The sequence below is a fragment of the Tachysurus vachellii genome, chromosome 17, assembly GCF_030014155.1.
Source record: "Tachysurus vachellii isolate PV-2020 chromosome 17, HZAU_Pvac_v1, whole genome shotgun sequence".
NCBI lineage: Eukaryota > Metazoa > Chordata > Actinopteri > Siluriformes > Bagridae > Tachysurus > Tachysurus vachellii.
Genome location: NC_083476.1, coordinates 835,001 through 857,500, shown reverse-complemented (window position 1 = coordinate 857,500; position 22,500 = coordinate 835,001). Strand labels below are relative to the sequence as shown.

The window sequence follows — 22,500 nt, the reverse complement described above, 5'->3', positions numbered from 1 at the left end:
TACTCCATTTTATTTACACACAGTATGTTTGTTTGGCTGAACGGTGTCCATAAAGTTTCATCTGATTTTAGTAAAAGATCACGTCACATGACGCATAAGACTCGTTCTCTTTGGAATTCTTGTACTTTTCAGTGAGTCAATTGATTTGACTCAGTTCACCAAAAAGAATCAACTCTTTGAGTTTTGATTGTTTTTCTCATAGCTGAAAACCTTCTCGTCCATGAAGGACACGTCAGTACTCGACTCTGACTCATGACTCCTGAAAAGCTACAGCAGCACGTCGTCCTTCTGGCACTGAAACTTTCTGCTAAAGCAGGTTGTGTGTAGACTTTTACACGGGTGTGTTTTATTGATAGATTTTTATACATACTTAAACCAATTCCTGTATTTTATATTTTGTATCACGTGTTCATTATTTTGTTTTGTAACCTTTAGTACCGTCGCAGTGAAGCCACATGATAAATCTGTACAGTATGTTGTGTTTTACAAAAGTATGATAAATCTGTACTTTTTTCCCAAGAAGAAAAATGGATATTAAAAGAGGGAATAAATAAAAAGAGAAGTGTGTCTGTGTCTTTAGAAGGTTGTTTGTGTGTGTGTATGTGTGTGTGTGAGAGAGAGAGAGAGAGAGAGAGAGAGAGAGAAACTGACCCTCCAATGATCTTGTTAATAAATATGAATTAATTTTATTAATTAAATGATTGTAGCTTCGTTGGTGGGGATTGCTGTTGATTTGTAGCCTCCTGATTTTGACCTTAAGCTCCGCCCATGTTTACCCAGATTTGTCCATCACTCAGCAAAATTGTTTATAAACCTTGGAATGTCAGTCATTTGGCTCTTTGACAATAATCTTTATTTATTTTTTTTTGTTTATTTATACTCTTGCATCATACACAATATATTACAAACTGGACATTTCTGGAGCAGCATTAAGAGGTCTGTGTGTAAAAGGTTTGGAACCGCACTCGTCTACTTCATCCCTCCATCCTCAGCACAGGCGTCCGATGTCGTTCTTGGTGCAGCCCTGATTGCAGCAGAGCCCTGCCAGGCCGAGGGAGTAGTTGCGCCTCCTCCGGTCCTCACGAAGCCAGCCAAGGTCTAAACTCCTTATGTGTTCGCCCCCTAGTGGCCTGGAGGAGAAGAGCATGTCCAGCCAGCTTCTCTGCACCTCCTCAGACAGTTTCGACTCATCTCCGATGCTCCTCTGAACTTCTGTGGCCCGGAGGAGGTCACTGAGAGAGGAGGAGGAGGAGAAAGAGGAGGAAAGAATGGAGGATAGTTTGTCAGGAGCTGCATCAGTGTCTTTTATCCAGTTGAGTTGCTTGTCGCCATCTGATGAGCTTTGGAAAGAAAGGAGCAGGTTCGGATCTGAGGAGTAAAAATCGTTAAAAGTTTGAACTTCTGATCCTGGAGCAGTTTAATTAACAGCTGCAGTTTAATTACCAGCTACAGAATCTGTAAAGATGATTGTGCTGAATGTGTGTGTTTACTGTTCACACCACACACACACATTATCATGACACTGCTGTATGGAACTGTAAATAGGGCTTGGCTTATTGGTTTAAATAGATAAATAAATAAAATGGCTCGTGTCACTGTGAAAATCCAAAACAAACATTTTCCATTATCACACAAACACCATAACTGAGTTACATTTAAACTGGTTTATTTAATATTAATAATTCTGTGTAGAACATTGATTTACTGAAGTTTAGATAAAAGATAAAATAAGAAAGACATAAACAACAAGTATAATTAACTAATTGACAGAGATGTGTGTGATGTGACAGAGATGTGTATGATGACAGATGTGTGTGATGATAGAGATGTGTGTGATGTGGCAGAGATGTGTGTGATGTGATGACAGAGACGTGTGTGATGTGACACAGATGTGTGTGATGATAGAGATGTGTGTTATGACAGGTGTGTGATGTGACAGATGTGTGATGACAAACAGATGTGTGATGAGACAGATGTGTGAGATGAGACAGATGTGTGAGATGTGACAGATGTGTGTGATGTGATGAGACAGATGTTTGTGATGAGACAGATGTGTGTAATGAGACAGATGTTTGTGATGACACACAGATGTGTGTGATGAGACTCACCCAGTCCCGGTAACTCCAGCACGTTGTCTCTTCTCCACCGCGACCCCCCGCAGGTGAAGATCACGGCACGTATAAACTCTCTACCGCACAGCTTCACTCCGTAGTCCCGCGGTTGTACCGCGCGCGCACACACGCACACGCCGCACAGAAGCACCGGGATCAGTAGCCGGGACATGTCGACTCAGCACATGCACGCGCACACTTACGGTTCGAGCGTCGTCCATCGCCGCTTTATAGGCTATAGGACACAGTGACGTCACCGAACCGCTAGACTTTCCTCTTAAGCCCCGCCCACCATCTCATCTCCCACTTGACCATAATAACTTCGCTTGAGTGAACAATCAGAAGTTAAAGACTTTATATTATTAACCACATAATAAAACAAACATGCTAAAATTATATACGCTTTAATAATAAACACAGGCCAGCTGGTGTGTGTCTGTGTCGAGCTTTGTGTCTGTGTGTGTCTGTGTGTGTGTGTCTGTGTGTGTGTCTGTGTGTGTGTTTCGAGCTTTGTGTCTGTGTGTGTGTGTCTGTGTGTCTGTCTGTGTGTGTTTCGAGCTTTGTGTCTGTGTGTGTGTGTCTGTGTGTGTGTGTCTGTGTGTGTGTTTCGAGCTTTGTGTCTGTGTGTGTGTGTCTGTGTGTCTGTGTCTGTGTATATAATAAGAAAAGAATAATTCAAGAAAATCTCAGCATCTGATTTTTTTCTATACAAAAAATAACAAACCTTTAAAATTTACAGACACAACACAAAGATAGAGAGAGACAGACAGAGAGAGAGAGAGAGGGAGAGAGACAGAGAGAGAGAGAGGGAGAGAGAGACAGAGAGAGAGGGAGAGAGAGAGAGACAGAGGGAGACAGAGAGAGAGAGAGAGAGAGAGAGAGAGAGAGAGAGAGAGAGAGAGGGAGAGAGAGGGAGAGAGAGGGAGAGAGACAGAGAGAGAGAGAGAGACAGAGAGAGGGAGGGAGAGAGATAGAGACAGAGGGAGAGAGAGAGAGAGAGAGAGAGAGAGAGAGAGAGAGAGAGAGAGAGAGAGAGAGAGAGAGAGAGAGAGAGAGAGAGAGAGAGAGGGAGGGAGAGAGAGAGACAGAGAGAGAGAGAGTGACAGAGAGAGACAGAGAGAGAGAGAGAGACAGAGAGAGAGAGAGAGACAGAGAGAGACAGAGAGAGGGGGGGAGGGAGAGAGAGAGAGAGAGAGAGAGAGAGAGAGAGACAGAGAGAGAGAGAGAGAGAGAGAGAGAGAGAGAGAGAGAGAGAGAGAGAGAGAGAGAGAGGGAGAGAGAGAGACAGAGAGAGAGAGAGTGACAGAGAGAGACAGAGAGAGAGAGAGAGACAGAGAGAGACAGAGAGAGAGAGGGGGGGAGAGAGAGAGACAGAGAGAGAGAGAGAGAGAGAGAGAGAGAGAGAGAGAGAGAGAGAGAGAGAGAGAGAGAGAGAGAGAGAGAGAGAGAGAGAGGGAGGGAGAGAGGGAGACAGAGAGAGAGAGAGTGACAGAGAGAGACAGAGAGAGAGAGAGTGACAGAGAGAGACAGAGAGAGAGAGAGAGACAGAGAGAGACAGAGAGAGAGAGGGGGGGGGAGGGAGAGAGAGAGAGAGACAGACAGGAGTGTTATTGTTATTTTATTTATTTCTCAGTAACACACCTGTAATTCAACACCATTTTACAGACAGCAAAAAAGAGCAAAGAGAACTTACATGTTTGCATATACACACACACACAGACACACACACACACAGACACACACACACACAGACACACACACACACATTAAAGATGGCAGATGACATCGTGATGTTTGATGATTTTACTCCTGTCACTGTTTAAAAAACTTGTAGATATTTGTTTTATTTGTCTGAAGTTCCGACGACTAAAACACCAAACGTGAGCCACGATTTAGCTGCTGATCAGTAAATTATGTCCTTATAACATAAAGGTGCAGTTTGTAATAATGCAGTTCTGTAAAGAGTTTCTTGAGCTAAATTAATAAATGTAATTAAAGAATTAAAAATAAATTAAAATTGTGATTAATGATATTATTTTAAACTGTTTACGTTACGTTAGGAACAACCAATCAGAACAAGATTTTACTCTGATCAGCTGCAATTGATCCAAAATGTCAGGTCGAAGACTTGAAAATGTCAAAAGCTTTTAATTCAAATATTTATCTGTGACTCTTTATGATCTCTTTGCTACGATCACGTATCAGCACAAACTCGTGATCGATAGATAAAGCTTTAAGTTCTGCTGAATAAAGAACCTCAGAAACAGGAACATCTTCGTGATCACCGCCTCCGTGACTCACTTACTTATAAAAGCTCGCCTCACTTTTCAGACAGTGGGGGGAGGTGGGATTTTGCTCTGCGTGCTTTCTCGATGCTCTCAAACGTCGGCGGCCCGTGAGGTAAATTCAGCCGATCCGCTTCAGCCACCATGATGTTCTCGGCTTCCTCTGCAATCGCGAAACACATATCGGGAGTTAATAATAACTGGACGCATGAATGATGCTCTAGACAAAAATAAACCCTGAAATAATGAGAAAGTCTGCTCTGATAAAGAGCTCTGGGGTTTGGGGTATTCTTTAATAGTTTACAGTAAAATATCGTATTACGAGGACAGAGCTGTGTGACTACGAGAAAACTTTCACCGGCTCTGTGATAATAATCGAACGAGCGAAAAACAAGAGAAAGACTAATTGAAGCACTGAAAGAGAAAATGTTGACGTTCGCTTTTAAATGGGTGCCTTGGGCGTCACACTACAGTGTGCTTCTTATCTTGGCTCCTTCACCCAACCTGGATCAGGACTTTAATTTGATGCCCAGGAGCCACTGAATCCTGCGTCACATAAGCAATAAATCTCTAACAGCGGTGTTTTACAGCGGTTTTTTACTAACAGTTAGAGAAGTCTGACTCCTAACCCTAAGGTTGTGGGTTCGAGTCTCGGCCACGACTGATGCCCCTTTTCCACCAAAAAGAACCGGGTGCTGGTTCAGAGCCAACACTGGTGCCGGTTAAAAGTTGGTTCCACTGGCGAACTTTCTAAGAACCGGCTTGAAGTAAAAGTGTATTAAACATTAGTACACTTAAGGTACATTAACAAAAGCGCTAACAGTAGCCCCGCCCACAGCCCCTAACACAAGCGGTTCTTAAGTCTAGACCAGCAACGTTTTGGTGCTACTTAAGAACCACTTTTCCTGGTTCAGAGCCGGTGCTTTGGCTGTCGTAACAGAAAGAACTGGTTCTAAATTAGGCTCCGAACCAGCACTCAAACTGCCTCGGTGGAAAAGGGGCATGAGGTGCCCTTGAGCAAGGCACCGAACCCCCCCAACTGCTCCCTGGGCGCCGCAGCATAAATGGCTGCCCACTGCTCCTGTGTGTGTGTTCACTGCTGTGTGTGTGTGTGTGTGCATTTTGGATGGGTTAAATGCAGAGAACGAATTCTGAGTATGGGTCACCGTACTTAGCCGTATGTCACGTCACTTTCACTTTTCTGTGTATCTTCTGTTCTGATTCTGTCATTATGATCTGCAAATATTTCTAATAATGATGCAGGTTGATTGCTGCTCTATGCATCAACGTGACATGAATCCAAGCAAGACTTTACAGTGTTAAATAAACACACACTGAACACACAGGCTGTATGAGGAGTGTATGAGGAGTGTGTTAAAGTGACACAGTGCAGTACTGAGTGAGCGGCTTGTGAGTCGCTCAGCCCTGAATTATTAATCAATAATCGTGTCTGAAGGAGTTTTCAGAAATCGGTCGATGAGTTCAGACGTCTGCGTCTGGGACGGTGTAACTGACTGACTGTAAAAGGGACACGGGACAGAAGAGGTTTAAACATAAACAGTGTAGCTCCATTTTCTATTGAATTCTGGGAGCATTTTCTTTAAATAAAATATCAAAACTGCTGCACAATAAATTCTATTCTTGTTAAAATCTAAACGATTTGATTTGTAAATGCAGTAAAAGGTGAAGGAGAGAAACTAAAGAAACTACACTGTAGGGAGTCACAGACTTTTATTAAGTGCTTTTAGTTCATATAGAAAAGTGTTAATTGAATTAATAACACGGTGTTGAGGCACTAAGGGGTCTCAGTCCCCTCATTAAACTGGATTATGTCATAATTCAGACCTCGCAAGATATAATTTTAGCTAAATATATACCGTATTTCAGAGAAGTGCCAGAGCACTCGAGCAGGATTTACTGAGAGCGTGATGGTGGCGACACTTGAAGGCAGGATGCTCTAATAATTTAAATGCAGCTCCTGCTCTAAACCTGTAATCACAAATCACTCTCACACTTACTCGAGTACTAACTCAAGTATCCCAAACCTTCCGGTCTAATTTAATAAGTTCTAAGGAAGAAAGGAAGGATGAGGAGCGGAGCTGCAAATCCTCACGTTAAACTTCGTTAACCAGAGGAACTACTTATTGATCTGTGATTCGTTTTGGGCTTGAAAAACACACCGCTGCTGAAATCAGGGACGTTTACAGTACGTACCTCTCATGCGGTGGATGAAAGAGCCGTACGCCATGTCCACCTGATACGCCAGGACGAAGCCGAGCGGCACCAGCGGCGCAAACAGACCGGGTTTCTTCCTCTTTATGGCTCTGTGGCCAAACACAGCAAACACATCAGACTCATGTGGAAAAGAGACAAACACAACATAGACAGTTCTCCCTCATTTTAATCTGTTTCTCGTTAGATTTTACTTCAATTTAACTTTAAAATGAACTTGTAAAATAGATATCGTGTAAAGTGTATCGTGACATTTTTGTATTATAATCATCATATTTCCTAAAAAATGAAAATATTTTGGCACCAAAACATTTCGTCTTCGCTCCGAGTGTCACGTTGATATTTCTTACCATCCTCTGCATTTGCATCATGTCAGCTATCACGATTTCGTATTTCTGGGACGATAAGAAATTGATCTGAATAACGGCTTTGACGCAAAGACGCCACGCTTCCTGGTCGAAAAGCTTGCTATCGGTTTATTAACTGGAATCCTTTAATGCCACTAGGGATTATTTGTGTAAATTCTGTGTGCATGAGAGAAGGAAAGAAAGAAAAACTCTGAGACTTTCACTCAGGTATAAACTGCGATGTGTCATGGTCTTTGTGTGTGTCTGTGTGTTTGTGTGTGTGTGTCTGTGTGTTTGTGTGTGTGTGACTGACCCGGCGGTGCACCCGACTGCAGCCAGACCGAAAAATGACCCAAAGTATTTGAGAAATTCTCTGGACCAGGCGATCTGCATAGCCATCTGTCGCTCTCGCATCTCATTCTGCATGAGAATCTGACGCTCCATCTATAAACACACACACATAGACACACACACACACACACACACATAGACACACACACATAGACACACACACACACGGACACAGACACACACACACGGACAGACACACACACACACATGGACACACACACACACATGGACACACACACACACACATGGACACACACACACACACACACACACACACGGACACACACACACACACACATGGACACACACACACAGACACACACACACAGACACACACACACAGACACACACACACAGACACACACACACAGACACACGGACACAGACACACGGACACGGACAGACACACACACATGGACAGACACACACACACACGGACACACACACGGACGGACACACACACACATGGACACACACACACACACACACATGGACACACACACACGGACACACACACATGGACACACATGGACACACACACACACACGGACACACACACACACAGACACACACACAGACAGACACACACACAGACAGACACACACACAGACAGACACACACACACACACACACACACGGACACACACACACACACAGACACACACACAGACAGACACACAGACAGACACACACAGACACACACGCAGACACACACACAGACACACACACAGACACACACACATGGACACACACATGGACACACACACATGGACACACACACATGGACACACACACACACACACGGACACACACACACACATGGACACACACACACACATGGACACACACACACACACACGGACACACACGGACACACACACACACACACGGACACACACACACACGGACACATGGACACACACACGGACACACGGACACACACACACATGGACACACACACACATGGACACACACACACATGGACACACACACACATGGACACACACACACACGGACACACACACACACAGACACACACACACGGACACACACACACGGACACACACACACGGACACACACACACGGACACACACACACGGACACACACACACGGACACACACACACACACACACGGACACACACACACACACGGACACACACACACACACGGACACACACACACACACGGACACACACACACACACGGACACACACACACACACGGACACACACACACACACGGACACACACACACACACACACATGGACACACACACACACACACATGGACACACACACACACACATGGACACACACACACAGACACACACACACATAGCCGAGGGAAAAGTGTGTTCAATGACTAGAACCAGAGCCCTAAGTTATTCTGAGTGATTCAACTCAGAATCGACTCATTTGCAGAAAGCGAATCAAACATGCGTCGTGTTTTGGGTTCACCAACATTTTCCATCCTAATAACATAATAAAATCAGCCTTAGTGTACTTTCTGTCTTTAATGCGCACACACACTGATTTTTTTTTTTTTTACCAATATGTTGAAATAAAAACACAGTCCTACACACACCTTGTATCACTGCACTGACGCTGTAACCAGAATAAATGTTCATAATTCTGCTTTTTCACTGTTGGATTTAAATCAGACAAATGGCACAAAAGACTTTAGACTCCACCGGAGTGGACGTCGAAACCTCTAGCACGACACTCGAGGAAATGAAACGTGCACTTAACATTAAACGTTAAAGTGCTTCAAATTGCAGGGTGCGTGATTGTGTGTCGCCGAGACCTGCGTGTGCACGGTGACTCAGTCTGAAACTCGTCCTGCCTTTCGCCGCACGTCAACCTTTTTATGTCTAATTGATGCTTTATTTCTACAGAAAAAAATAGACGTTTTATTACCATCACGTCCTGAAATGACAGGAACATGATCGGTCATAATGAAATGAAAGAAGAAAAACAAAAAAAAAACTTTTATCTTAATTACTTACTTAGAAAGTTAGATAGTAAATAGTGTCCAGTGAAACACATCCTGAACACAGCTGCCCCGCCTCGGAAAACATCAGCTTCGGTGTTCAGATATATAAGAAATTATTTCCTTTCAAATCTACCTCACTTCCATAAGCTGTGCCTGAACATACACTAGTTAAGTGCTGATGTTAGTGCTGTGTTTGGAAAAGTTAATGACGCACTGATAACGGAAATGTCGTTAACGTGACAGAAAGATAGAAGACATTTCTAATAAAAGACTCCATATGACAAAGCTAACACATCGACACAGGGAGGTCCACGATTCATCTCGAACCCTGAACTCTGTGGGTATTCGTTCGACCTCTCCGTGATGTCGGGCAGCGTTTACAGAATCAAGAAAAGTTGAGAGAAAACGTGTCTTCGTGTAACAAAGGGCCGTGACGTGATGACGTGCGAGGGTAATGGACGTCGGAAACGAAGTACGCTTAGACATCTTAATGCAAAAGGAAAATCGTCCGTCACTTAAACGGTCCGTCGAGTGACCGTCTTTGTCCGGTGACTGACAGCAAACTTCACAAAAAGACAAAAAAAAATAAAATCTCCACAGAACAATTTTCACTACTGAAAACATTCTTATTAGGATTTTACTTTTCTTAGATCCTTCTCTGATGATTTTAATATTCATTCATTCATTCATTCATTCATCTTCTACCGCTTATCCGAACTACCTCGGGTCACGGGGAGCCTGTGCCTATCTCAGGCGTCATCGGGCATCAAGGCAGGATACACCCTGGACGGAGTGCCAACCCATCGCAGGGCACACACACACACACTCTCATTCACTCACACACTATGGACAATTTTCCAGAGATGCCAATCAACCTACCATGCATGTCTTTGGACCGGGGGAGGAAACCGGAGTACCCGGAGGAAACCCCCGAGGCACGGGGAGAACATGCAAACTCCACACACACAAGGCGGAGGCGGGAATCGAACCCCCAACCCTGGAGGTGTGAGTCGAACGTGCTAACCACTAAGCCACCGTGCCCCCCATCCTGAGTTCAAGAAATATACAAAGGAAACTTAAAGATGAGAAAAAGAACAAATGTGCTAAGGATATTGGGAGAAATAAAATCAGGTGGAATGTAACTGCGTCACCGATCGTGCCCTTAAACAAACAGACGCAATCAGGGCCGCGTCGGCGATCAATCAGCCCCTTACGTGTGTTATGAGTGTTAATGCACGGCGGAAGCAGCTGCACGGTTTATAATCCTCCCTCCATCAAGTGGAGGAAATCCTGCCGTTATAATATCACTGATCGCAGCTGCTCACCGCCTCACGGGCACAGATCAATCAAAAAACATCACATTATCTCGGTGTAAAATGAAGCTGGAAAACGAGCGTTTTGCAACTCGGAATGGCAATAAAGGTGCTCAGGTTACACATCGCCGTGCGCTCGCTCCGGGGGGACGGAAATGATGAAGCCATCTTTAACGAGCAAATCTCTGTGATGATCTCCAGGGAAACATAAACACAACAAAAAGGCCCAGTGTTCAGAAATAGCACAAGCTTATTATTATTATCATTATTATTATTATGAAGCAAGAAAACTTTGCACTGAAACGTCATCATGATCTGAATTTTATATTGCGTTTCGTATCGCTCAGAAGTTTGTGGTTTTCTGCTGCTCCTTTTACACTACAACTATCCTGTCTTCCTGAAAATCTATTTAATTTTATTCCCTTTGATTAGAGGGTTAAAGACGATTAGACTTTTATACACGGTATCGAGTGGTACACGGTCAGCTCCAGAATTATTGGCACCTTTGATGTAGATGGAAGCGTCTTTTGTATATTTTGTCAATTCATTCATTCATTCATTCACTCATCTTCTACCGTTTATCCGAACTACCTCGGGTCACAGGGAGCCTGTGCCTATCTCAGGCGTCATCGGGCATCAAGGCAGGATACACCCTGGACGGAGTGCCAACCCATCGCAGGGCACACACACACACACTCTCATTCACTCACACACTACGGACAGTTTTTCCAGAGATGCCAATCAACCTACCATGCATGTCTTTGGACCGGGGGAGGAAACCGGAGTACCCGAAGGAAACCCCCGAGGCACGGGGAGAACATGCAAACTCCACACACACAAGGCGGTGGTGGGAATCGAACCCCCAACCCTGGAGGTGTGAGGCAAACGTGCTAACCACGAAGCCACCGTGCCCCCTATTTTGTCAATCAAGATAGAAATCTAACCTTCAGCTGAAGTAAATCTTTAACCCTTTCATGCAGTTAAAGATAATCAACAATAATAATGTTTCTCCATCTAGATAAAGTTTATTTGATAAGGTTTGGTATATTTAAGTTATAATCACAGTCTATCTCTTAAAATAAATACAAATAAATCTGTCATTTTTTTACTCCAATAAATTTTAAATTGAAAACTAAATCAGCTGCATTATATAACAGTCACAAATATGTTAAGAATATTACTATAATTTGCTATATGAATGAAAGTTTCTTCATTTTCACCGATGAACCTTAAACGTTTTAGACTTGAATGTTAACTACCTTTACTTATAAACACGTGTAAATGTTGTTGATGATGTTTTTGTTGTTTCCTGCATAATTCTTTGCTTTATTTCTTGCAATATATTAAAGTGTTTAAGTTCAAATTTAAAATAATTTGTGCATGAAAGGGTTCAAATAAATATTTTCACTAAAAAGACTTGCTAATAAATAAAAAAATCATTCATTTGGCTTCATTTAAAATACACAGTACGTTATATGTATGTTTGACCCATTTTGACCAATAAAGGCAATAATTCTGGAGCTGACTATAAGGTTAAAGTTCCTAATGTTCAGATCTTTATTCTTTTGATTTCTTGCATCTATCCTAAGCTAATTAAAGTGCGTGTTTCCTTGCAGTAACGAGGCTCATGTGGTGGAACCGAAGATTAGCGACGATATTAAAGCATCTGTTTGATGTTTGTATTAAATTATATTTAATAAATAAATAGTCTGGTATCCTGTAAAGATTTACACATTCTTCACCATATGATGTAGATCGGAATTTTTATGAAAAAATAAAAGTGCTAAATTAAACCAGTAGTGCCATGTTTACAAAAATATTCGACTCAACTTCATTGTCAATGTAGAGTGTACAAGTACAGGCCCGACGAAATACAGCAAATGTCCTGATTTAGTGTCACGTCACTGTCTGTCATGTGCTCTCTCTCCAGCATCACCTCCATTTTCACCTCTTTCACTACTAAAATATTTCAATCCTATTAAAGTAAACCAGTCAATACTTATCGGCTATAACGGAGCGGCTCGGTAAATAACAAAAATAATCCAAGGTGTGAAACGGAGGGCCGACTCACATCACCATATTCTGTATATTTATGGATAAACAGCTTAGTTTTTATTAAACAATGAGAAATATCACATTATTTTTATCTTAACACTGAGACGGACTCATACAGAGATTTAGATATAATCAACTGTTCTCATTATCATAAAGACGTTCAAGAAAACAATGGTTTCATGTGCAGCATTATTACTGGTATTAATGTGCATTAAGGCTGAGCGTTATGACAATATAATATCTATAACTATATTGAAGAAATTACAAATTTAACTTTTTTGTATTTTTATGTATTTATACTTGTAGACATTAAACATATCACCTGATATGTTTTTTCTTTTTTTTGTAAGTGCTACTGCTCACAAAATCCCTAAATATTGTGATGATTTTCCTGCCAATCTGTTACCGCACCCTTAAAGTTTACTAACATTATATCTCTAAATTTGGCTTCTTAATCTTTCGTCTGACTCGAACCTTTATGTGAAATCCTACTGCATAAATAAAATATGACCTGCATGCATCATATTATATATGATATTAGTTTTTAACCTACCTGTACTCGGGCATTGTGCAGCATGAACTCCTGCTGCTTCTTCAGGTTCTGGTCCATGACCTTTGATGCAAAAATTCCCATTCTATTAAAAGAGAGAGAAATAAAAAAAACACAAACAAATCTGATCAACAAAATAAAACTGAACAATAAATGTAACTCCTAATTTTATTCAATAAATTAAAACACTAGAGACTCCTTACAAAATCTTAATCAACACCTTCTGACCAATCACAGTCTTGTAACAGAGACTTAATCAACACCTTCTGACCAATCACAACCCTGTAACAGAAACTTAATCAACACCTTCTGACCAATCACAACCCTGTAACAGAAACTTAATCAACACCTTCTGACCAATCACAACCCTGTAACAGAAACTTAATCAACACCTTCTGACCAATCACAGTCTTGTAACAGAAACTTAATCAACACCTTCTGACCAATCACAACCCTGTAACAGAAACTTAATCAACACCTTCTGACCAATCACAACCCTGTAACAGAAACTTAATCAACACCTTCTGACCAATCACAACCCTGTAACAGAAACTTAATCAACACCTTCTGACCAATCACAACCCTGTAACAGAAACTTAATCAACACCTTCTGACCAATCACAGTCTTGTAACAGAAACTTAATCAACACCTTCTGACCAATCACAACCCTTGTAACAGAAACTAATCAACACCTTCTGACCAATCACAGTCTTGTAACAGAGACTTAATCAACACCTTCTGACCAATCACAACCCTGTAACAGAAACTTAATCAACACCTTCTGACCAATCACAACCCTGTAACAGAAACTTAATCAACACCTTCTGACCAATCACAACCCTGTAACAGAAACTTAATCAACACCTTCTGACCAATCACAGTCTTGTAACAGAAACTTAATCAACACCTTCTGACCAATCACAACCCTTGTAACAGAAACTAATCAACACCTTCTGACCAATCACAACCCTTGTAACAGAAACTTAATCAACACCTTCTGACCAATCACAGTCTTGTAACAGAAACTTAATCAACACCTTCTGACCAATCACAACCCTTGTAACAGAAACTAATCAACACCTTCTGACCAATCACAACCCTGTAACAGAAACTTAATCAACACCTTCTGACCAATCACAGTCTTGTAACAGAGACTTAATCAACACCTTCTGACCAATCACAACCCTTGTAACAGAAACTAATCAACACCTTCTGACCAATCACAGTCTTGTAACAGAGACTTAATCAACACCTTCTGACCAATCACAACCCTTGTAACAGAAACTTAATCAACACCTTCTGACCAATCACAACCCTTGTAACAGAAACTAATCAACACCTTCTGACCAATCACAGTCTTGTAACAGAGACTTAATCAACACCTTTTGACCAATCACAACCCTTGTAACAGAAACTAATCAACACCTTCTGACCAATCACAGTCTTGTAACAGAAACTTAATCAACACCTTCTGACCAATCACAACCTTTGTAACAGAAACTAATCAACACCATCTGACCAATCACAACCCTTGTAACAGAAACTAATCAACACCTTCTGACCAATCACAACCCTGTAACAGAAACTTAATCAACACCTTCTGACCAATCACAGTCCACCTGGACAGCGCTGTGCTGTAAACGGTGATATAGAGGGAGGTTTTTGTTTCACATTAGTTTAGTTTTATTGCACCTTGTTTTGTTACAGAATAAACCAACATACTTCATACACAAACACCTCAGGACTGGGCACAATTAGCATGACGCTAACTGAGAGCACCGGTCAGCTGTCAGGTAAAATGTTTAGTGTTAAATGTTTATTAATAAATACCTGAACTTTTATGTCACCCTGGTTAGTTTACTGGTTAGATGTGAGTTAATAAACCGAGTTAACTAGTTACTTCAGGTGAAATAAACCCAGTGAAAGCACAGAGCTGGTGGTGATGGTGTTAAGCCTCTCACCTGCATTAATAAACACACACCGTTTCATTTACAAGGTAAACAACATGCTGTCAGTGAAAAATAAACAAAACTTTATCTTATTATTTTGTATTAATGACTGAACACTTTGCCTGACTGAGCTGCCAGGTTCTGTCAGTTAGCATCATGCTAATCTGTTCGCCTAGAAACGTTGGTAACATGAGTGAAAATCACAGTACCTGAGATTAAAGTACCTGAGAGATTAAAGACGAGATAATTAGTTATAGATTGTTTTTTTGTTTTTTTTTTTACACTGTGTTCAGCTTCAAGGACGCGCAGAACTACACAGTGTGTACGTTATATGGGAGTTATTCGTATTCTGACTAACCGTTCCGTGCGTTGTGATTGGTCAGTGTGGGGTTTTCTTCAGCACTGTGATTGGCTGTCAAACAATCAATCAAAAAGCGTCACACTAGCGCTGTTATGAACAGGGTCATGTGATTAGGGGGATATTTATATGTTGTGTATGTATTACATAGCTATTTATTATATATATATATATAATATATATATATATATATTTTATAATATATATATATTTTATAATATATATATAGCTACACTATATATATATATATATATATATATATATATATATATATATATATACAATATATATGTATATATAAATATAAATTATTTAACATATTTTAAATTGATATGGTGAATTCTGAATTAAGTTAAACATTATTTTAAACATATATTTTTTTAAATGATTATTTATAATTATAAAATGACACCTTTAATAAATGTACTTGATTCTTCTCCTGTTTTCTGATTTTAATGTCGTGTTTGGTGTTATTATTGATATGACTGTAGCAGTGTAGAGAGATCACTAAACCTGCAGAATACAACAGAAAATCTGACAAATACTGAAAGAGAAACAACCTCATTTACGTGTAGTGATGAAATGACGTGTGATCAGGTGTGTGAAAGCAGGCAGGAGGGGGCATTAAAGTGCAGACAACAGGGCAGAAAATTATACATTATTGGGCTCCATCTCGTGGCAGAATTTTCACCTAAAGCAGAAAAGGTTCTGGACCCACCACAGCTGGGTTTTATTATTATTATTATTATTATTATTATTATTATTATTATTATTATTATTATAATCGCCCTGTGATGGGTTGGCACTCCGTCCAGGGTGTATCCTGCCTTGATGCCCGATGACGCCTGAAATAGGCACAGGCTCCCCGTGACCCGAGGTAGTTCGGATAAGCGGTAGAAGATGAACGAATGAATGAATGAATTATTGTAATCATCATCATCATAATTATTATTTTTATAATTATTACCATTATTATTATTTGCAGTATTATTATTATTATTATTACAATCATCATCATCATCATCATCATCATTATTATTATTATTATTATTATTATTTTGACCAAACTGTCATATGCTCCTGTGCAGATGTGGAATATTTCCAGTCATAAAAACAGCAGACTTTTTTTTTTTTACACACTTTGTTTATTAGGTGTTTTCTTTCTCTCCAACACTAAAAACAGTGAAGTTGGGGTGTTAAGGGGGATGAGGGGGCAGCAATATCAAAATCAAAACTGTCATACAAAAAAATCCACATGAGACAAACAGAGAATGAGACGTGGATGGAGAGCTCCGAGTTACAGCGGTGTATAAACCTGCAGCTGTATATACTCAATATTTACATATATATTAATTTGTAAATTACAAGGAAGAGAAAATAAAATGTACAATGCTGCAAAAAAAGTATTTACAAATGTAATAAATATTGGACCGAGTGCCCACACACACCCACATACACACACACACACACACACACACACTCACACACACAGACACACACACAGACACACACACAGACACACACAGGAAATAAAAGCAAAGCTACAATGAACATTTAATGTACAAAAATTACAAAATGAACATAAAATCATGTGTTATCATACTGTTAGTTTTTTCTTCTTTTAAGGTAAAAGAGCACAATGGCACCAGCGTGCAAAATGTGTGTGTACAATATGAAAAGTGTGTGTTTTCCATATGAAGTGTGTGTGTCCTCGTGAACAGGCAGTGTTCATGAGTCATTAAGTGTTCATGATATTTTTGTAAAATGATCTGTAAGATCTTTGGCCCTTTTTGCCTCTTATAATTCATACAACACAAACGCACACACACACGCGCACACATTTTCTAAAGGGCACACAATAGCTGAAATCTCAGTAGGTGTGTGTGTATAGTCCGAAAGCCTCGACTTGACTTTAAAGGGAGTGGCGCAGCCAGAGGATTAAGACCTAATGCAGTGTCCTTCAACACCACACATCACAGCACACACACACAATCTCTCCCCCTCTCTCTCTCAGGGCTGTAACACACCAAGCTGACCTGTATTAAATAAAATAATTCTACACACCAGGATGGGCAGCGATCCGTTCATCTGATTCATCCCAAATACCAGAACACACAGAAAGACAACGCTCACGTGTCTCGTGATACATTGTTCTGTACTTATCATGATGTCATAATAGTGTGAATGATGTAATACTCAGTCCTAAACTATTTAAAGTCACAATATACAATTTGTATTAGTGTCCTGCAGAACTACAGCAAGATATAGCTAGCCTAGCTGCTACTGTAACTGTACCGTCAATTAAATGCCACACTGTTTAAAGCAGCAGTATGTAATTTGGAAAAACTAGCCATAGTACTGTACTAAACATGACAATGCCATAATTATACCTATAATATAAATATAATATACTATTCAGTGCCACACTATTTAAAGCGGCAATATGCTATTTGTAGCAATATCCTATAGAACTGTACTGGGTTGCTGACAAATAATTTAATAAAAGCTGCTATTGTATCAGCACTGTAGTAATTAGTGAACTATGTAAAGCAATTCATTTGCAGCTGTACCTGTGCCACCTATTTAAAGTGGTCATACACAATTTGTAACAATGTTCGATACTGCTGTAGTACTTAGTGTAAACCTACTTAAAGCGGTACTATGCAATTTAAAACAGGATGCTATCGAACTGTGATTGTACTGAAACAACCAAAACAACTCCTGGCTGCTTTTACAACACAACTACTTAATGCCACACTTTTTAAAGCGGCAGTATGTAACTTGGGGCAGTACAAAAAGCTACTTCAGTAGCAGTATCTGATAGTACGGTTACATCATTTAAAGCAGAAGAAAGGAATTTGAAGCACAGCCAAAAAATTGAACACGCAAATTAGAAACGTGTTGTTTATGATACAATTTGTTAGTGTATGGTTATATTTGTGTAAAAAATAAATTCACGAATATATCTGAGTCTAATCTTTAAATAGTTTTGACATAATCGGAGCCGACGAGGGACACAACGACTCCCACCCCCGGTTAGCTTGGTGTTTTACAGCCTGAACATTTCTGAACATCATGACGTCACAACTAGTTGATTACATCACACTGCAGTTCCAGGCGTGAGTATGGAGCGACGCTCTCTCGTCTGCTCGCTGTAACAGATTATTGTGTGTTTAATGTCCATAATCTTCGTCAGTAGAATTTGTTCTCATTCCACCACATTTCCTTGAAAAAAAATTCACAAAGCAACAAAATTTCTTTCCCTGTTTCAAGATGACACGGTGAGACACGGTGAGGTGACTTTGCATTCGTGACTTTTCTCTTTCCGTAGCTCGCTAGCATGTTAGCAGGGTTCATAAGGACATAAGGACACGTGTCGTAGCAACATGATACATTCATGATATGTTAATCTGTTAACTTATTCATAATAAGTTAATATGTTAATTTTTACTTTAAAAGTCCTTTTTTTTTTTATAAAACAGACAAAAGTTTCAAAGAATTTCTCATGAAAAAAAGATTTTTCACATTTTTAGATAAGCTAGCTAACTCTCATTCTGGAAAACATTTGAGCTACCTTTCTTTTTAGATTTTATTTCTTCCACCACAGACATGTTTCTGGCCCCCTCAGGCTTGGCGTCATCTATCCGGCTCCTTTAGCGTCACGAGGCTCGAAAACGATAGTGAGATCACCTGCAGGAGGTCCGACCTCAGCGGGAGTTAGCACCAATTAGAGGAAAGGAACAAAACACGCAAAAGGCAATAATACGCAAAAAAAACAAGACACGAGGACAACACCGTATTTTCGAGTGTAAAACAAATCAAAACGGATTCATCGACCTCTTGAGTGTCAACGGGGGGTAATTTAACTTCCCCTAGTGGTGCATTCTGATTAAAGTGTGTGTAGTTTTTATAATCTTAGTTTTACCTGTAGTTTAATCCTTTCAAAATTCAGAAGTCGGTAATAAATCAATGTTACAACATGAACTGCTGATGCTGAATTCGCAGTACGGCTAGTTAGCTTCCTCAGATCTCCTGCGTGAGCAGAACAGCAGGTCAATTTTTACTCAGCTGCTCCGTCAAGCTAACGGTTATTTATTTAAAACAATCTCAATGCTAATTGTTGAAAGGGGGAAAAAATGCTAGTATAAATAACCGAATTACAAACTCTATTAAAAACAAGGCGGAATTTTTTTTTTCATTGTTGTTTAAGTCACAGCATCTGCTAAAGGGTGAAATCCACCTTATGGTCCAGAGAAGACGGAGTATGTCGGTGTGAGCGGAGCGTTAGCTGTAATGCCCTTTTAACAAACATAAACAGACACATTCTCATAGACACAAGACAAAAAATATCTTCATTTTCATTTAGAGCTCAAATAGTCCATAAAGACTCGACAGGTTCCATCGTCTCTGTGGTCTGTGTGAAGTTTGGCCAAAAAACGAAACAAAAAAACACCCAACCGAGATGAACATTCAGCTCACTTTCCATCACACAAACCTTCTGAAACGTTTTTGTTTTTGTTGTTGCAGAAGGACGCGTTTAAAAGTAACACCAGGTCACGTGTCCGCTGCTCCGAGTCATCCTTAATCTGGCAGTAAAGGCTGGCTGCAACACAGCGCTCGACAGGAAGTGAGCTCAGAAGCAAAACAGGAAATGACCCTCTAAGATGCAACACAGGCAGCGACCCCCTTTCAGACGGCACAGGATGTGACCTCACGATTAAAAGGCGGAGTCTGTAAACACAAGCGCACCACCACAGTTGCGTTTAAGAGGCCTCCCCTGAGCTGGCAGTGACTTTCCCCCATCCCAGTCTTTAGGGCTTGACCTTTGACCTCAGCAATGTTTCCACTAGCCCTGTGGGATTATGGGAGTTTGAGTTTTCAGAAGATGCCTTTAGCGATCCTCAGGCCTTTCTGCTTCATGCGGGGCAGCGTGGAGCTCGCTACGTGTTTGGTGCGACTCACTCGCGGGAAGCCGCGCTTCTTCAGGACGAAGTCGTAGTTGGCCGACGAGTTCATAGCATAAAAAACGTTGGCGTTGTCTGGAATCTTCAGCTCTGAGGACAGACAGCGTCAGAATGTCAAAATTCAGTGTGTGTTAAAGAAAATCCATGAGTGTTACCCAAAAAAATGTGAAAAAATCTGGAAAGTAAAATAAATAAATAAATAAATAAATAAATAAATAAAAAAAGAATAGAAAACTAGACAAATAAAAATAAATAAATTCAGAAAAGAAAAAGAAAAAGAAAGAACACAAGAAAAAAGAAAGAAATAGAAAAAAAGTAAAAAAACAAGAAAAAGCAAAAAAACTGTGTGTGTGTGTTTGTGTGTGTGTGTTTGTGTGTGTTTGTGTGTGTGTGTGTGTTTGTGTGCGTGTTTGTGTGTTTGTGTTTGTTTGTGTGTGTCTGTGTGTGTTTGTGTGTGTGTGTTTGTGTATGTGTGTGTGTGTCTGTGTGTGTGTGTGTGTGTGTCTGTGTGTTTGTGTATGTGTGTGTGTCTGTGTGTGTCTGTGTGTGTTTGTGTGTGTGTGTTTGTGTATGTGTGTGTGTGTCTGTGTGTGTGTGTGTCTGTGTGTGTGTGTGTGTATACCTTTATCCTCACTGATTTTGTTTGTTTGTGTGTGTGTTTGTGTGTGTGTGTGTCTGTGTGTGTTTGTGTGTGTGTGTTTGTGTATGTGTGTGTCTGTGTGTGTGTGCGTGTCTGTGTGTGTGTGTGTCTGTGTGTGTGTCTGTGTGTGTGTGTCTGTGTGTGTCTGTGTGTGTGTGTGTGTGTATATACCTTTATCCTCACTGATTTTCTGCACAAGTTCGTAATCCTCAGGTCTCTCTCGGTCCAGGTTGTGTTTGACCATCGCCTTCCTGATCACTGCTGGGGTTTTATCCTGACTCGTCACCTACACACACACACACACACACACACATCATGAATAAGTAACAGATATATCTATATGTAATATCAGTGGATGTTGCCGTGTCTCCGTCTCTCAGTCTCCTCACCAGGATGCTCTTGTACATGTTGCCGTTCTCCACATCCAGACTCACTCTGATGATGCAGCAGTCGTCCACCTGCTGGTTGTAGAGCGGCAGAGAGAGGGACGAGTAGCTGGACACACCCGAGACGGAGCGCTTGTGCGAGCGGGAGGACGAGTGCGGGGTGGACGTGTGTGGGGTGGATGAGACTGAGGAGGACGAAGCGCTGCTGGAACCTGAACCTGAAGCAGCATCCAGAGACGAGAGAGACGTGGACTCCCAGAACTGAGGAGAGAAAAGAAACACAGAAAAAAAGTTTCATTCTGTGTGTATGTGATTATATACATTCTTACATGTTACACACACACACACACACACACACACACACACATTGAAATGTTTTTTATATAATCATTACTGAACACAAAGCAGGTGGCAATTTAAAAATGATACCTGCTGCATGTTAAGAGCAAACAATCAGTTAATTAATTAATTAATGTTTAATAAACGTTTAGTTAAAGTGCAGATTTTAAAGTCATTAAACATTTCAACACTAAAACTCTTCACATTCATAATGAAAATCCCACCGCAGTGAAAAAAACCCTAACAATCAAATGAACTTCACACACTCACACACACACACACACTCACACACACACACACACACACACACACACTCACACAGACACTCACACACACACACACACACACACTCACACAGACACTCACACACACACACACACACACACACACACACACACTCACACAGACACTCACACACACACACACACACACACTCACACAGACACTCACACACACACACACTCACACACACACTCACACACACACACACACTCACACACACTCTCACACACACACTCTCACACACACTCACACACACACTCTCACACACACACACTCACACACACACTCACACACACACTCACACACTCACACACTCACTCACACACACACTCTCACACACAA

At 40.8% G+C, this 22,500-nt stretch overlaps 4 protein-coding genes across 9 annotated transcripts in view; 1 reads left to right on the top strand and 3 right to left on the bottom strand.

Annotated features, from left to right (window-relative positions):
• jak2a (Janus kinase 2a) overlaps window positions 1–567 on the top strand; it is a 22,819-nt gene extending 22,252 nt beyond the window's left edge. For both annotated transcript variants that reach the window (XM_060890378.1, XM_060890377.1), the window contains exon 24: window positions 1–567. This exon is cut by the window's left edge and continues 477 nt beyond it. The gene's annotated coding sequence lies outside the window, so the exon portion shown is untranslated.
• A 226-nt stretch (window positions 568–793) lies between these two features.
• rln1 (relaxin 1) lies at window positions 794–2,874 on the bottom strand. The gene is made up of 2 exons (XM_060890907.1): window positions 2,109–2,874; window positions 794–1,368 (listed from the first exon to the last, which is right to left on the bottom strand). The coding sequence occupies exons 1-2, from the start codon at window positions 2,281–2,283 to the stop codon at window positions 989–991; spliced, it is 555 nt and encodes a 184-aa protein (XP_060746890.1). The 5' UTR covers window positions 2,284–2,874; the 3' UTR covers window positions 794–988.
• Window positions 2,875–3,712: 838 nt separating this feature from the next.
• Window positions 3,713–15,539, bottom strand: plgrkt (plasminogen receptor, C-terminal lysine transmembrane protein). Of its 2 annotated transcripts, none has more exons than XM_060891426.1 (5): window positions 15,399–15,539; window positions 13,243–13,324; window positions 7,289–7,419; window positions 6,611–6,720; window positions 3,713–4,559 (listed from the first exon to the last, which is right to left on the bottom strand). In XM_060891426.1, the coding sequence occupies exons 2-5, from the start codon at window positions 13,321–13,323 to the stop codon at window positions 4,432–4,434; spliced, it is 450 nt and encodes a 149-aa protein (XP_060747409.1). In that variant the 5' UTR covers window position 13,324; window positions 15,399–15,539; the 3' UTR covers window positions 3,713–4,431. The 2 variants fall into 2 exon arrangements, with proteins under 2 accessions (XP_060747409.1, XP_060747410.1); XM_060891427.1 differs by having other exon boundaries at window positions 15,414–15,530.
• Window positions 15,540–17,077: 1,538 nt separating this feature from the next.
• The window catches only part of LOC132860520 (ral guanine nucleotide dissociation stimulator-like), a 36,518-nt gene continuing 31,095 nt past the window's right edge, over window positions 17,078–22,500 (bottom strand). For all 4 annotated transcript variants that reach the window (XM_060891794.1, XM_060891792.1, XM_060891791.1 and 1 more), the window contains 3 exons: window positions 21,541–21,798; window positions 21,323–21,437; window positions 17,078–20,601 (listed from right to left, as the gene is read on the bottom strand). In XM_060891794.1, the coding sequence (XP_060747777.1) occupies window positions 20,426–20,601; window positions 21,323–21,437; window positions 21,541–21,798 (549 nt within the window). In that variant the 3' untranslated portion in view covers window positions 17,078–20,425. The remainder of the gene's footprint in view (window positions 20,602–21,322; window positions 21,438–21,540; window positions 21,799–22,500) is intronic.

Coding starts and splice junctions, on each gene's coding strand:
- rln1 (XM_060890907.1), bottom strand. CDS start 2,283: ATGTCCCGGCTACTGATCCCGGTGCTTCTGTGCGGCGTGTGCGTGTGT. Junction 1,369..2,108: donor GCTGGAGTTACCGGGACTGG/GTGAGTCTCATC, acceptor TTTACTCCTCAG/ATCCGAACCTGCTCCTTTCT.
- plgrkt (XM_060891426.1), bottom strand. CDS start 13,323: ATGGGAATTTTTGCATCAAAGGTCATGGACCAGAACCTGAAGAAGCAG. Junction 7,420..13,242: donor TGCACAATGCCCGAGTACAG/GTAGGTTAAAAA, acceptor GTGTGTTTATAG/ATGGAGCGTCAGATTCTCAT. Junction 4,560..6,610: donor TTTCATCCACCGCATGAGAG/GTACGTACTGTA, acceptor TCGCGATTGCAG/AGGAAGCCGAGAACATCATG.